Genomic DNA, 17,396 nt, shown 5'->3' with positions numbered 1-17,396 from the left:
GCCGGAGATCTTCTCGTCTACGATATTGGAATCACAGATGTAGTCGTCGTCGACACCGCCGTCGACGAGCCCGCCGACGTTGTAGAAATTGTTGTCGTCGTCGATGCACTCGTCGACGACACCACCGTCGTCGATACCGTCGACGACGCCGTCGTCACTGCCGTCGACGATGGTTTCTTCGTCGACGACGCTAATGAAGCCGTCGACGACGTCTTCGTCGACGATGTCGTCGTCGTACCTCTCGTCAACGCTGCCGTCGGCGCTACCTTCATCGACGACAAAGCTTTCGTCGACGATTCTCCCGCCGACGAGCCCGTCGACGGGACCAATTGAAATTTGGGTTTCGTTTTCTTCGTCGACGGTGGCTCCGTCGTAGAGGACTTAGAACTCCTCTCTGAAGAATGTGAGGAGGGTTTCTTGAAGGCTGGGTCTGTCTTCTCACCCTTAGGAGGCGAAACCAGTTCTGCCTTATCCTTCCCACTGCGGTGAGGAGAGCTTTCTGAACCCCGGCTATCAGACTCTCTGGGGGTCTTTTTTGAAGCCTTTGAGGGGCGCTCAACAGAGGAAGATGGGGAACCTCTACCCCTTTTCACTGACCTTTTTGAGGAGGTAAAAGAAGACGATTCCTCCTCATCACTGGAAACTCCATGCTTCCTCTCCTTCTGCCTCTGTAGCCATGTAAGCAGTCTTCCAGCACGATCTCGCAAGGTCTTGGTGGAGAGAGTGCGGCAAATTTTGCAGTCTTCTGCCTTGTGATCTGGATAAAGGCAGTAAATGCAATCCTTGTGTTTGTCCTCCACAAACAGCCTCTTCTTCCCACAGGTGGAACAGGGCTTGAAAAGAGCCTTCTTTTTCTCAACTTCAGACATCCTGATGAAAAGGAAAGACTTCTGAAGTAGAACTGAAGAAATCCTGAAGAAAAAACTGTAGAAATCTACTTGAAAGAGTTGAAAATAGAGCAGAGCTCAATGGAGACTCCCTAGCACAACGTGCGGTAGAAAATCTGAGTCTCTGAGATTCCTTCAGGAAGGTTCCAGGGGTGAGGCTCTTCTGATTGGCTGATGCCTAATGTTTGGTCTCTTTTACAAAAAGAGGCTGATATGCTACAAAAGGGAATGAGGCCTAGGCCTTTTCTCTCTTTTGTACCTACTACTATGGTATTTTGTTATTACCGAGACTCCCATTCCGACGACGGGGAATGATACAAAAGCATGGGAATCTATGAAAGTTCCAATACTGGGGCAATCTGGAATTATATAACAATCCAAAATTAATAACCCTCAGCTGCAAAGAAATAGTTAATCAACGATACTTCGATTACCTTACAAAGCTGCGGCTGGGGAGGGCCCAGTTAGACATTCCTCTGTGTCAACTGTAAGTGGCAAGGAACCTCACTTAAAATGAATTAGGACTCCCACTTATCGTTGATATCTCTTTTTAGACTTTGCATAGTGCACTTTTAAGGTAGCCTTTCCTTTGCAAGGAACCTGGCAACAGTATTTCCCTCCGTGTAAATGCGATATTTTATCAAAATAACATACAGCTCAGTTTACACTGTTCTGTCCACTTTATTCAGCCCCACAGACCTCTTCTTTGGTTCCTATTCTATGCAGTGTTAACCTTAGACAGTAGACATGGTGTTTTTACAGGTACTTCACACAGTTGATGTTTGCTATGCTGCCATACATTTTATGAGTGGCACTAGTAATCAGAAGATGCTATGAATATCTATGTTTTTATTTCTAGGTTGATATTTTGCAATGAACCTCAAGAAAATTATCCTACAACTCCTTGCTTACTGTTTTTAAATAATTTTAATTGCAAAATGCTCATATTCTTTTACTAAAGTCTTATCTTCACCCACAAGTTTGAATAGAACCCAATGATTGCCTTCAATAAGGGTTGGGTATGCCCCATTAGGTTTTACCCAGATCTTAACCCTGTAATACTCCACAAGTGTTAACAGCGCAATTAGGTTCTCTTCAATGCAACAGTCTTTTAAAATCACCTGTTTGAAAGAAAGGAATTAACGGAACCAGCATATCAAGGGTGGAGAACCCTAGAGTGGAGTGAGTTAGAAGCCCAGTTCAACTGTACCTTTCCGATATCTTTATTATAAGGACACACAACCCTCACCCACAGAGATGGCATGCTATATCATAGGTCTCTGCTCCTCATCCAACCAACATGTAGATTTTTGGCTCAGTATGCCCCAATCTAGGTACTCGTATCACAGATCTTTTCAGGTGTACACAAGAATGCAGATGATTCTAACACAAGTACTAAGTGCTGGGATCCATCCTAAAAACTGCTAAAATTACCTCACCCTTAACTCAAAAAACATTTCTAGTATTCTCCATCATTTTCAGAGATTGCTCCATGATAGTATATTTGATATACATGTTGAGAGGCGATCCTTCACAATTTTCCTTCAGTCCCTCAAAGTAATTGTGTTGGACACAATGGCCCATTGTACTAAATACATTTAAATGCTCTTCATGCACCACAGCATGAGTTTGGAAACTGATAAGTGGAGTTCTAGTACATAGCTATAGCAATAGAACTCCCGATTACTTCAGGGTAGGGGCTGTGATGACAGATTGAGCACTATTACATTGCAACACAGTACTTCCTGAACAATTAGGGCAGGGGGCACTGGAGAGAGTGCAAGGGCAATTTCATGTGATGGTGTTCTATCGGGCTCTAGTGCAATAGCTTTACAATGGTTCCTTCACTAACAGGGGGTTTTGGGCACAATGAATCAAGGGTAGAGCAGTGGGTGTGTGAACAAAATGTATACTGTATATCCATAGCTCCTGTACCACATCATGTGCTGTAAATGATGAAAAAGGAACAGCAATGCTTCAGTCTGCAGCAAGTGATCGGATTCTCTAGATCATAATGACTAATTATTCAGTTTTGTTATTCTAGAATAAAAATAAAAAAAATCAATCTGCACGTAGGAGCCTCGAAAGCCCTGCTTACCCCAATGTGTCACAGGGCTTCCTGGCCAGCCTCCTGACTTGCCTCTCGGAGTAACTCCTCCAACTCCTTCTCATTCTTTGAACAATTCAGTTCTGAAAGCAAGAATAAGAGTGTTACAGCAGGCTCCCAAGGGCCGCAATCTCAAAATATATTACAAAGTTTGCAAACCACGGCAGGTGCCCAGTTACAAAGGGATGAATACTTGTGTGTAAGTAGTTCCAACAGCACAATCATTGTACACAAATGTTCCCAAAAATGGACAAAAGACAAAACAAATGGGGTATTTCAAACCACTTATATCACAATTAATGCTCATATTAATAAAATGTTGCTCGACTGTTGATCCTCAATAGCTTATCTGAACTCCTATTGGTGTAGTAGGAAGTGGCAGAAGATGCCGCATCAAGACATTTAACGTGTGTGGTTCAGGCATTAAATTTAAGAAATTTAGTTTAAACTTGCTTCAAGATTTTACAGAGATTAAGAGGTTTACAATATCACCTTGTAATTAAAAAAATAGGAATTAAAAATAAATAAATCACATTATCCAACTGCAAGTTCCGAGTGTTGCTTATCTTTCTTTTAGCCAGCGCGTAGTAGCTCCTAATGAAGAACATGACTCAGTGGGAGATGGTTCATTTCTGCACAGCCTTACTTTTTTCTGCTCCAGAGAACACCACAAAGAGCTGATCATCCACCCAGTGTTCTTTGGTATGATCTATGTAAAAGCTTAGTGCTATCTTGGGGTCCAAGTGGAGTCCCTCCTGCTCCTTAGAGGAGGGAGGCAGAGCATAGAACACCAGCAAGGTGATGGTCTAGCCGACATGGAAAGGAGTCAAAATCGTAGGCAAGAAAGAAACCTGTGTCTGTAAAATCAGCTTTTCCATGAAAGTAGGTGTATGGCAGGTCGACACTGTAAGCTCACTCATGCACAGAATCGATGATATGGTAACAAGGAATACTGTCTTGAGGGTGAGAAGCTGCAAGGAGCAGCTGTGAAGCGGCTCGAGGGATGTGCACTAGAAACGCAAGAATCATGTTATGGTCCCACTGTTACATGGCAAAGGGAGAGGGAGAAAAACATTGTAAACCTTTCAAAAAAGTCCATAACAACTGTAGACTTAAACAAATGAGAACTGATCTAGTAGCAGCAAAAGAGCCGAAAGATCCCTTTTATCCGTGCCCAGAGTAATGCCTTGTCGGGCTAGGAACAAAATAGATAACAAAACATTAGCTAACCTTCCCTGGAAGGGTCTAGCTGCTGAGTACCGCAACAAGTCACACATTTGTCAGATATGTACAATTATTGTTGAGGAACATCTGGTTGCAAAGATGGCATCAATGGATGGCGAAAAGTCGAAGGTGTTCCTCTTTTGCCACTCAATCTCAAGAAGGAAGGTGGAGGCTGAAGGCCCAGGTGCAGAACCCTGCTCTGCTGCTGCAGATCCTCCCGGAGGGGCACCCTATTCGGAAGACAGATGCTCATACCCAGGAGTTCTGGATACCATACTCTGTGCCTAATCAGGGCCACTAAGATAACTTGGACCCTGTCGGTCATGATCTTCTTTAGAACTTAGGGCAAGAGTGGTATCAAAAGAAAGGCATACAGGAGTCTGAACTCTACTTAAGGTGGACCACATCTCCAAGACAGAGATGCCTTGGAAACTCCAACTCACACAAAAGTGTTGACATTGCACATTCATTGAGCCTAGGTTCTCCCCAATCACACAAGAAATGTTGTGCCACTTCTGGGAATAATTACCACTAGTATTTACTGGTAGGCACAGACAGCTGAGCTCATCTGCCCTGGCATTCAACGATCCTGGCAGTTGTTTCACCACCAGGAAAATTCACAGGCGGTCTAGCCATTTCCAGAGGCACAGGCCTCCTAGCAAAAGGGTCTGTAACCTCACCTCAACCTGTTTGTTGCAGTATCATATGGTAGCAGTGTCATCAGTAAGAACCTGTACCAGAACCCCCCCCCCCCCCCAGATGGATTGAAGGATGGCTTTCAACACTAAGCGCGTGGCTGTCCGCTCCAGAAGGTTGATATGGCCTCAGATCTCCACCCCTCTCAAATGGCCAACCTAACTCAGAAGCAATGCATCAGTCACCACTGTCACCTCTGGGTGGTGAGGGGGGAGGGCTCTGCTACAGACCCAATCATGGTCCAGTAACCACCACTGCAGATCTTGTGTAGTCTCCTCCACAATCTAAATGTGGTAGGAGATGTACTCTTGGTATTGGGCCCACTGAGATTTCAGATCCCACTGCAGAGCCCGCATATGACACTCAGAGCTCGACCAGCAAAGTGCAGGAGGGAATCAGTCCCAGGAACATAGTTTGAATGTCCTAGACGCTCTTTGGCAGCGGAAAGGCACAAAACCAAACTGTGTTCAGAATGGCTAAGATGAAGGGGTACATCTGAGAAGGAGTCAGGTGTGACATTGGCACGTTGACAGTGAATCCCTGTCTGAATAAAGATGGGAAAGGCTTTAAGCAAAGTACAGATGCACTTACCTGTTGTGCACTGGCCAGCAGGAGCAATGTACTGAAGAGATGCCTTTTATGCTCAACTGCGTCTCTGGGAAGGATACTCAATGAGCACTTTGTCCCATAAGAATGCCAAAGGGAAGGGGGAAATTGAGATGGATATGTCAGTTTGCCCTTGTATTATGGAAAGTGCTTCGGCTCGGTCCATCTTGGATGGACATCTGGCTCCACACTAGAAGATACTGCTCTTCTGACTGACTGCTTCATTGCAAGAAATTAATAGACTGTTCAAACATGCAATCAATTTTAGCAAGCAATAGCTGTCCAAATAATCAAATGTCTGTTTACTTGTTAGCAAGATACGAACCTTTGTTACCATTCAATAATTCGTATTTGAATTCTCATTTGTCTCTTAAACATCTGAAGCTACCTTCTTGTAACCACTCTGGTTTCTTTCCAACCTTGTTACCACGCAAGCAAATTGTCCATTTCCTGAATAATGCTATCCTTAAGTTTAGTTGTTTCATTTGAAAAGTGCAATATTTGCAGGTGCTTGATTTAACTAGATGTGTTGTTTGAGCGCACATGCTGCTTTTGAAGAGATATTATTTGCTTAATTTCTTTCTTTCAGGCTTATGCTTGATCTGACACATACTGCTATGGTCGACTAAGTCTCCTAATGTAGGCACTGAAAATGAGGTACGTTCTTTTAAACTGGTTGTGGCTCCTCAGCTTACCTCCTTTTAGCTCACTAATTGCAATACGAATGCGTGGCCGAAAAGGGCGTGGCTTTTCTTTCTTTTTTCGTTATTAAATGTACTGCTTGAGAAAACACACCAAAGGGCGTGGCTTTTAAATCTTTGGGGTTCCAAGCTAGCCACTGAGATTTCCTAAATCTTGTGCGACCATGGGGGACTGTTCCCAAATATGCTGGAAGAATCCAACAGTCACACTGAATCCTAAAGTGGCTTGACACAGCACGGTGAGGGATTATGTATACAGCACTATGTACTCCGCAGTAACTACTTCTTTGTCACTGCAATCAACTATGCATATTGTAACCCATATTAGACCATACATCGGTGCCCATGAATCATTACATGCACCGGACGCCTTCTCCATGCCTGTATTTTTTGTGCCCTATTGAGGCATTTGCTTACTGATCGGTCTGGAGAGTTTCCTAGCAATGAGAGGGACATAAGTGGTCGTGAAACCCAAAGATGACAGGAGGTTCGCTGAAGTCTGGAGCTACTTTATGACTGCCTGGGGCAAACATACCTTCAGCAGGCAGTTGTCAGAGTAGGGGAAGATTGGCACCCCTGGCCGCCGAAGACGTGCTGCCACTATTCCAACACTTTTGTGAACACTCAGATTCCACTGGTGTGACCAAAGGGGAGTAAAGCCTACTGAAAAGGTTTCTGCTCCACCACGAATGAAAGATGGGGTGTATCCCCATTGAACAATTTCAAAAAACCACCTTTCCGATGTTATGGCTTGCCAACCCGGCAAGAATCGTTGGATGCTGCCTTCCACCAGATGGCTGTGTTCCACGAATGGTGTGCTAAATGGGTTTGGCAGGTGCAGGTGGGTAGTGGATTGGGCGGCCCATTGCCCTCGACTGTGTGATAGTAGGCACCACAGCCTCCACCATAAAACTGCTGAGTCCCTTGTGGAGGTTGGATTAGCTGGCAGCATGGGTTACCTCTGCTGAAACCGTAAAAGAAACAATAGGGCTGATGCAGCCGGCAAGGTGTGCAAATAAGCCCTGGGAGTGTGCCACGGCACAGCTATCCTTGAACAACTTGAGAGCGAAGTCTGCTTTGTCCCCAAACAGGCAAGTCCCATCGGAAGTCATTCCATGAGGGATTACAGGACACTGCCTGAAAAATCGGTGGACCAGAGACAAGCGTGGCGGAGAATGGTGAGACTGTTGCCAATGGTCTGCCCGATAGACTTTGTGGTGTCCAAGCCAAAACGAATTGTGAACATGGAAGCGTTACGACCATCCTGTATAGCTTGGGCGAGGGAAGTTCAGAGGTTTGCAGCAAAGCCTGGGAGGACTTAAGCCATGAATCCCAAAGGGTGTGGGAATAGTGCCCCAGCAGACAGCTGGCATTCACTGACTGAAGTGGCAAGCTGGTAGGCGAGAAGGACCTTTTTCCAAACGTCTACACCCCTACTCCTTACCTATATTGGGGGGGGGGGGGAGGTGTAGTTGGGTACATTTTGGAGTTAGTTTTGCTTGTGGGTACCTGCACCACAAAGTTTCCACGGAAAGGGTACTGAGATAAAAATGACAGGCTGCCCAGGGTATTGTGGTGGCATCGTGCAAGCTGGCGGTTGACCGAGGGCCAGATCAAGGTTTGGCCCATGCCCCCAGAAAAGTGAACTTAAGGGCCTTGTTAAAAGGTAAAATGGGCTTAGTGGAGGTTTGCCCCAGTGGAAGGACCTTTATAACAACACTAGTCTTGACCTCCAAGGTGGAGGGCTGGAGGTCAAGAACTTCAGACGCCCTACACATGACAGTGCAGTAAGCACTTTCCTCTGTGGCCGGGCCAGGATGCTAGAAAAGCCCAGATTCGGGTGAAGTATCAAGGCCACTAGGAAACTTGTCAAATCAATTCCTTTCATCTTATGGCTGCCAAACAAATCATCCGCATAATACTTGTTATTCAATTATGTGCCAAACAGTGAATGCAGAATATGTTTTCTCTTTTGTGAAGGCTTGGGGGATTTAATTATGCAGCTATTCCAGGCAGTCCTGTGAAATGGACCATATTAAATTAAAGTCAATGTGTGGTGTTGAAAGTGAGAGTGAATGTGGATTTTAATGTGGTGTTCCGCCTGGTTGACAAGGTGAAGCATAAATAAGTGTGCACAGACATGAAACAATACCACTCACTAGATATAGAAGGCTGGGCACACAGGGAAATTAAAAAAGATAAGACTTTAGAAGGCTAACACACAACAGCAATGCTGAGGAGTGATGAGAACCGTAGGAAACAAAATCAGAATTATTGTCACTGAAATGAGTGACAAATATCCTACCTTTGATGTGACAATATCTTTAGTTCTCCTTGATGTTCAAATATGTTGCAACTTAAATGCTTTTAAAAAATGTTCTAAAAAAATACAGACACAGGAGACCTATATGTTTAGCGATGTAAAAATTCTCTCATGCATGGGGGGTATTTTTAAAAATATTGATATGCTTATTTTATTAGCAGATCATAAATGCGTAAGGTGGGAGAACATGTCGTTGATCAGAATATATGTTCAAGCTTTGGCATCAGTGTCAAACTAGTAAAGGTTTTGAGTGACGTCTAGTAGCTATCTCTCAAACGGAAAATAATTGTCTATTAAGTAATAAAAGCAGCAATATATTCGTCTCTTTTAGATTGTAGAGGGAATTGACCAAGCTGCCAGTGTATAGCAGATCTTAATTCAGAGAACTATCCACCTCAACTGTGTTGTACTCTGCACAGACTTCCCTTTCATTGCACTGGACAGCCCCACAAAATATTTACTGTCCACTTGATGGGATTTAATAAAATCAATGTAAAAGCTTAAAGCTCTTTTGGGGTCGAGCTGATTGAGTGTCTCTTTCAAGGCACTAACTTGTCTGGGGAACAGGTGGTGTTGAGTAGATGCACTAGATGTGCCTGAAGTTCACTCAAGTGGTAACGTGACTTATCACAATGAGGAAGACTGCCTTTAAAGTCAGATGATGCACCAAGTAACTATGCATCAACTCAAAGGGCGAATAAAAGAGAAACTCCATATTAAGGTCTCACTATGGCATCACAAAGTGTTTGGGATGGAACATATGTGTTAAACATCAAATAAATCTCATTGCAACAGCTGGTTTAAACAAGGACGGTTGGTCCAGCCAACGTAGTAGACAGACTGGGCCACCAAATGCCCTTTAATCTTGCTCACTGCAAGCAGTTTCTGGACCAAAGGTAAAACAAACAAAATGACATCTCACAGCTTTACTTGTAAGGGGTTAGTCTTGTGAATACCACACCTAGCCACTAATTTGTTTCAGCGCCAGCATGAATGAATTTCGTGTAAGAGCACTTGGCGGTAAGGAACACATCCACCACTTGTAGGAGCAGATCAAACGCACCCAGTTGCCGTCACAAACTCCATGATGCAGGTGTAGATTGCACAGTCAGGTGGAGGACACTACCCTGTTGTCTTTGCAAAGTGGTAGCCTGATCAGAGAACTGATGCTCAAGCCCAGAAGGTCCAGGTATCACACACTCCTGGTCTAATCTGAAACCACCAGGATAACTAAGGCCCTATTGCTCCTGAACTTTTTCAGAACTCTGGGCAGGACAGGCATGGGCGGGAAAGCTTACAGGAGCCCCATATTTTATTTCATCCGGAATGCATCCCTCCGAATGTTTATTCTTGTGTAATCTCCGACGAGAAAAAGCCTTAACACAATGCGCTTGACCGTGGCGAAAAGATCTAGCAAGTGTTCTACCCACTGTAGGATGATGCCTAGCACCAACTCAGGATGTAGAAGCCACTTATGTGACGTCAGATGCTGCTTGCTCAGTTTGTGTGTTCTGGCATTCAGGTACTCTTCTAGGTGGTTCTTGATCAGGAAACTACCCTTGTACTTTAACCATCTCAAGAGGTGCAGGGTTTCCTGGCACAAGACTAGGCCTGCATTACATTCTCCTTGTTGCAGCACCACATGGCGGTGTTGTCTGAATGAAACTGCACCAGCTTCCACTTCATGGACCGTTGGAATGGCTTTAGAGCCAGATGAATGGCCTGCAAATCTAGCAGACTGATGTGTAACAGGCTCTCCGCCGGAGACCAGGGTCCCCCGAGTGCCTCCTCCCCCGGATCACTTGCTAAGCATAATTGGGATGTGACTGCTGCCATCACCACCGCCATCACCACCACCACCACCAGCTTTGGGTGGGGAAAATATAGTGGCCTGCTGCTGGACCAATTGTATTAAAGCAGTAAGCATCTGAATAGCTAATACACTAATGGAGTGCAAGATTCAGTAATTTATTTTTAAATATAAACGAGAGAGAGGGCACTGTGTGTTCTGCAAGCCACCTTCAATTGAATCCAAGCTTCAACTGAGAGCCAGTTGAGGGTTCTGAGTGACGGTGTGAAGTGGCCATACAGATGTGTACATCATCATCAGGCTTAGTCTGCAGACGCACAAATCCACCACATTAGTCTGCTTAGGGACCACTAATAGAACAAATGCATCTATCTGAATGCAATAACAAATCTGCAACGTTGCAACATTATGTTGTTACAGATTTTCAGGCTTAGAATGATCCTCGGCATAAAAGTGTTTTTAAAATATAAAAAAAAGTTTTAAAAAAAGCAGTAGTACATTGTGGACAACCACATTTTCCTAACACAGGCCATGAATTTTAATTTGAGACAGTATAATATGCAACAACCAACGAACATTTAAAGCACTTTCTACTGTATGAGAGACTAGACTCACTAAAGCCTTAAAGCTAATGGACTGAGCGCATTATACTAATTTCCTCAGGGAAATCAGATAGCGTCAAAGCTTTGCTTCTCTATACGTTCAATAATTCTTCTACGAAAGTTTCTGAAAGAACTGAAAGGAAATTACAGAGGAACAGGTTACTTTAAAAGAGGGAAGCTCAGACTAATACAGCTACACAGGTGCACTATTCAGCCAATGTACATGCCCACAAAAAACTATGAAAGCCATGCCACAGCTGGCTTTTAACCCTGCCCATCTGACCAATGACTGCCCTTTGTTCTAGAAATCTTCAAGTAGCTGTACTGTGGTGCTGTTTTTCCACTAAACTTACTCCAACCAATTTAATGCAATATCCACCCATTGTTAAGTTGCTCCACTCTGCCCTAATACGGTTTGGTCTAACACGACTTCATGAACCAGTCATCTCCCCCACTCAGTACCAAAGCACACAAACTTGCACATACTTGTATTCACTCTTAAGCGTTTTTAATTCCAGAGTCAAGGGAGAAGCTGTGAATATGCACCCTGGCACTGCAATAGCCACTTTTATTTGAAACAGTGTCATCTTAGGCACTGGCGACCCTCGTGGAACAGCATCTACAATACCTGCTGAACCTTTTCAAAGCAGGGCCCAACATGGTAGTGTTGGAGGCGCTCTACTTAAATTAATCATACAATAAAAAGTAATGAATAGCTGTGCATATACATTGACACATCAATTCACAACATGTCATCAACTCCAATCATGGTTAAAGAAGACAATTCAGAAATGTAAAAAGGTTTCTTTCAATGCACAAATGCTGTGGAGATGATGTATTTGTCGACGTTTCGGTCTTCCTTGTTCACATCTATGAGACCATCATCAGGACTAGTATTTTTCACAAAGAAAGCCCCTTTTAAAGACTGAGCGCAGATGCGACTGGTCTTCAATTTTGAATATTTGTTCGTCAACAGGATCCGTAATGGTAATGATGTTCAATCAGTGTTGCGGCAGTTAATTAACCTTTTCAGGAATTTATAGTTGGCAGGCTGAAGTCGTGGTATATATCACACGGAATACGATATCGACAATGCAATCCTTCAGCGTCTCGAGTTGACAAGCATTCTTGGCTTTTCAGTTCAGCAAACTGCGTGTTGCATTGCAGAGCTTACGGTTTTGCTTTAACATGGTCTTTATGGACTCAAAACCCTGGCTGTTAATTACTGTTGGCAAAAAGGCCAGAATTAGCCAAAGACATTGTACCTTACATGGAGCCATTTGTCAACCTTTTTTAAGATTTTACAGAGTCGTCTAGTCCATGTGAAAAACTGCTTGCTTTATATGTAGATTCAAAAGTAAACCGACTCTGCTCATGTATTTGTGAGTGTTAAGTCTTTCATTCACACCATGCATTAAAAAAAGCATTAGCAACGGGAATTGTTTAGCATTGTGTATCGGACCGTTTCTAAAACAAGCTACACAACACATCAAAGGTACAGCAGCAGTGCAGACTTTCCGACCACAAACAATATGTAAAGAGCAGATCGCAGGTTACCGCACATCTTTTTATGATCCACTTTCCCTGAGCTCCCCAGCAGATCAGTATGTATGGCTCCTCGGAGAGCAAGGGGTGCTGCAGAATAATGAGAGCTCTGACATTTTGTCGCCCTGGAATGCGCCAGCTTAATGGAAAACTTCCTACGCGCAGGAAGCTGAAATATGTATAGAGATGCAGAAAAGATCCAGAGAGCGGCATTCAAGAGTCCGGGGCAGCAGCCAGGCAGGCAGGAACGGGCATGCAACCCTGTCCTCATCTTCACCACAGCTTCACAGACCGGGCGGCGCACGCTCATAACTAATATGGTAACATCCCGAGCCTTACGGCTGAAATATGCACATACTTTCAACATACCGTCAGAGCTTCCGAACGCGAACTACACGGATATTTAAACCGCGTGCCCTCACAGCGCCAGAACGTTCATAACTGCCTCAGAGGGGACCGAAATGTTCACACAGTATGCAAGATTGCCTTAGCCCCAGCAACTCTAAACCAGCAGCCTGTGAGAGCCGAACACACACACCTGGGCAAACACCCACACAGACCCAGAGCCGCCCATGTTAAGTTTACAAACACGCCAATCCTCTCGATCTGTGTGGATGTTGAAATAAACATGGTGCTCTCACTTACACTTACCCTGACCATTTTCAAATCAACACAGATGGTTAGAAATATTCACTGACAACTCTATATATAGACAGTCGGTGTCTACGGAGGCAGGCAAACTACTCACTATTGACACTAAGCAGTGCTGCATGACTCCGAAATGTGCTCCTTAGTGTACACCGAGCACTCACATTTAGAGCAGGCATATAAGGCTCATATTTACTGCAAATAACGCCACTTACTCAAGGAAAGAGACCGAAAACACTGAAACGGACCCAGAAAACAGCTGGCCGGGTCCACCCAAACACCATCTGAGCCGCAGGTAGTGGCCATGTTGTCAAGCTAAGTGCATAGCAGGGACGTGAGAGAAGCATCCGGGTTAAAGAAAAAGCAGAAGGGGCCTGATGGAGACAGGGAGGGAGCGAGCAAGAGGGAAAGTGAAAGCGCGCCATGTGCACGTTGTGCTAACGCTGCAAGCCGTGCGCGTGCATATCTGCTGTCCACGCGTGCACATCTCCTGTCCCCCTTTCGAAAAGAAATCTACAACAATAGATCTCGCCGATCGAGTAGCGCATGCGCTGCGTCGCTAGGCAAGACCTAAACAAGCATTGGAAATGCAATAGGTCTTGCATTTACGCGTGATTGAGCTATTGACATTGCAAATAACAATGCCTTTTCTTTTTGTTTTTAAAATATAAATAAAAGGCATTGTCATTTACAATGCCAATAGCTTAAACTTGCATAAATGCGAGACCTATTGCATTGCAAATGTTTTTTTTTTTTCAAAATGTCCCTCTTTCAAAATATTGCATCTACCCTTGGTGCATTTTAAAAAAAACTCCTTAAACCAGATGAGATCTCTTGCATGGAGGACCAACCCATATCATTAAAGTGCTTCTACCCTGCTTGTGGGCTGAATGGAATACAGACTTAAGCTGTGGACTCGGAACACTCTAGTTCCAATCTCGGCGTTCCCACCTAATTAATTATCCTGGGCAAAACCTCCTGTCTTCTTTCTCTCCCGTTGTCTTTGCTGCCAAAAGGCAATCTATATGTGTGTCCAAACACCAGATGAGGGGGCGTTGAGGGGAAGTGGGGTGTTGGGTGCTGGCGGGCACGTGGAAACAGACCAGTGGAGAAGGAGGGCTGGTTTAAAGTCCATACGAGTAACTATATTTTACATGAGTAACTATTAAAATAGAAGGTCTTCGCTGATGCCAGGCCTAAAAGGGAGGTCTAGTGAGAGGGTACGGATGAGGACAATTTGAAGCTGGAAGTGAACATAGACAGGACAGGTTCGAAAATTTAAGGAGAACAGTAAGGGAGGAGTGAAGTAAATTTGGCAGGAGCAGAGAGGGACTTACAGACGGAAAACAGAGCGGAGGCAGGAGGGGGGGACATTTGAAGGCAGGGAAGCAAGATAGCGGACATAAAGCACACACACAGACAGCACTCACCTACGATAAGCCGCTCCGAGTTGGGTAGTTTTTAAAAAATCTACCTGAATTTCTCGTTCCGTTGCTTGTAGGTCGGGCTGAGCATCTGTCAATGAGACCAGACATCCTCAGAGAGCTGCTGTTTGAAGAAGGACCAACGTTGGGCCCGCCCATCTCAGAGACCCTGACGGGTTCTTCTTTAAATTTCTCTCCGCGAGTTTATCGGCACTCTTCTCTGAACCCCTTGCTCGGCTCTTCTCTGAACCCCTTACTGGGTCCTTCTCCATACTCTAAGTGATCTCCAAACTTTTCTCTGGGCCCTTCTGTGAACCTTTTTTTGCACCCCACCCTGCAGCCTTCTCCAAACTTTCTCTGGGTTTTTGTCTGCACTCCTCTCCGGGACCTTCTCCTGACTGCTCTCAGCAGCCATCTTTGGGTTCGACTCCCACTTTGAGTCTCTCGTTGTTGTCCATCTCCAGGATGGAGAGGCGAGGGCAGCCCGCCCCCAACGCCAGCTGTACCCTGAGACGCAAGGGAGGATCCCTCCCCTCTCTGGATGGTAAGCACAAACGCAGTGCTACGGGCACTAGGAAAACAAGGTCACGTTAACTTTTTAGTACTTTTTTGTAATTAAACTTGTTCTCATTTAAAGCGCTCCAATACCTTCCTGTGTAGTTCCCGCTATATAAAACTGCACAAAGAAATGTAAAAACTCAAAACCACGGAACCAGAACTGTGTGTGTGGGCGGGGGACAGAAAAAACACCAGGGGTCTATAACTGTCACCAGGAGACCAGAGAGAACAGCAGGGGCCCAGAACACAAATAAAGCGCCTAGAACACAAACCAGATGCTTCGAACAGATACTGTGAGCCTAGACCGGCTTTAGAACCACGCAACAAGGACTGTCAGTTAGCAATTGTCTCCAATTCAAGAACTGTTACTATCAAACAGAACCAGAATTAAGAAGCCAGCCGAGATGTCTGAACTGGAACCAGGAGATGAGAACCAGCAGAGAACCTTAGTTAAGTCACAACATCAGGAGCCCAGAACCAACACAAGTCCAGAACATGCACCTCTTACAGATTTGACACCTGAGCTTAGGAACAGGCCTGCGAGCCCAGTGCGCACACCGAAATAAAATAACTTATACACACAAAATCAGCAGCAATTGCACAAAACAGCACAAGCACTTCGGAGGAAAAAAGGCAGAACCAAAAGAATCGACTGGCCCGGGTCAGCAATTATAAAACTGATGAGCGGCAGCAGCCAGGACGCAGTTTAAATACCAGAAGTCGAGAGCCCCGCCGGTGCCAGCAACAACAGAAGTACCCAGGGAATTTAGGGGAAGCGAGAGCGGCAGACCAGCCCGTCCACGACACACCCAGTAAAGGCGAGCAGCCGCTCCCAGGACACCTTATCAGGGACTGAAGCTCCCACCTCCCTCTCTCGCCACCACAAATCACCGGCTCCTTCCTGCACACGAGAATTCACCACAGCTGACCACCATCCCAGCGGCAAACCGGATGGTGCAACTGAAGTCTCAGAAATGCGACTACGCTTTCCCAACAGGTCCTTAAACATCATCTCTGTCAGTTGTGTTTTATGTAATCTAACCCTCCCTTCAAGTCCCTGGTTCTCAAGAAGGAGAAGTCAACAAATTGGGAAACATGAAGCCTGGAGCCCAACTCATAAGAATAAAGCGAAGGCATCTTCTTTTCCAACCGCTTTGCAAGTGACTTGTGAAAATAAGTGCCTGCGTGCAGAGCCTTTTCAGCATCCGCACTATCGAATACGGGAGTGGTCGCCTACAAAGGATGCATAGTTTATTGATTCCGCCTCACATCTGTTCCTTCCTCCTCTAGAGACAAGGCGCCCCTCATTGTCCCAGCAGCTTAGAAAGTAAAAGCGAGGCGGCACGGCGCTAAAACTAAATAAAGCACGTCTTGTCCTGGCGAAAATAGTACAGTCAGTGTGCGGCTAAATCCCTTCTTCATAGAATTGCAGAGAGCCGTTCAGTAGGAAGGCTGCCACTTCGGAGGGTAACGGCCCTGCAAGAGCCCTGTTATTGGTGAGTGAAACCTGCAATCTAGTACGTCGAGCAATGTGTGCTTGTGAACTTTCCAAGAGCTTTGGACATATTTTATTTTCAGCTGGTTGGTTGGTGTGTGTAGGTGGATCTCGCTTTCACATAGCCGAAACCGCCCAAGTGTCTCCGTGTGTGTAGCCAGACATCTCGAAACCAAGCCTGAACAACGAGCGTGAGGCAAGGACACAAAACGCATGACGAGCAACAGACAGACTGTAGATCTGATAGCCCCAGTGTCTTTGCAGCCCAGCTTTCTACTTTGGCCAATATTACATGTCCTGAGAGCTTAATCGTGCTATCCAGGAGTGAAATTGGCTGGTCGCTTTGGGGCTGGCTTTTAACACCCTTCTTAGGTCGAGCTGGAGTTAGCATCCGAAGGATGCGTCCAGTCTCGACAACTTTAGTGATCAGTCTCGGGGGAATGAGGGACAAAAGGGTGTTACGAGCTTTTCTGCCGGATTTGGGTGCGCGAACGCGCACGCCCAGCCCGGCGCCGTGCACGTCCCCTGCCACAGATTCCCTGAACACACACATACACACATGCAGGCAGGAAGGTACACACACACACGCGCGCGCACCCCCCCTACTTCCCCCCCACTCACCGGCACCCCCCCGCCGCACACACACAGGAGCGCACCTACACACACGCACGCACACACACATACAGAGACCCCCGCCACCGCCATACAAGCCCCCCCACCCCACCGCCCCCGCCGCATACATACAAGCGCCCCCCTCCCCCAAGCCCCAC

The 17,396-nt window shown here is 45.6% G+C and overlaps 1 protein-coding gene across 1 annotated transcript in view; it reads right to left on the bottom strand.

The window, feature by feature from the left end:
- The window catches only part of PPP1R37 (protein phosphatase 1 regulatory subunit 37), a 982,164-nt gene that overhangs the window by 81,411 nt on the left and 883,357 nt on the right, over positions 1-17,396 (bottom strand). The window contains exon 12 of the mRNA XM_078660917.1: positions 2,986-3,077. Within this exon, the coding sequence (XP_078517043.1) occupies positions 2,995-3,077 (83 nt within the window). The 3' untranslated portion in view covers positions 2,986-2,994. The remainder of the gene's footprint in view (positions 1-2,985; positions 3,078-17,396) is intronic.

This window comes from Lissotriton helveticus, chromosome 9 (assembly GCF_964261635.1).
Source record: "Lissotriton helveticus chromosome 9, aLisHel1.1, whole genome shotgun sequence".
Lineage (NCBI taxonomy): Eukaryota > Metazoa > Chordata > Amphibia > Caudata > Salamandridae > Lissotriton > Lissotriton helveticus.
The sequence above is the reverse complement of the archived record's forward strand: the minus strand, read 5'-3'. Positions and strand labels throughout refer to the sequence as shown.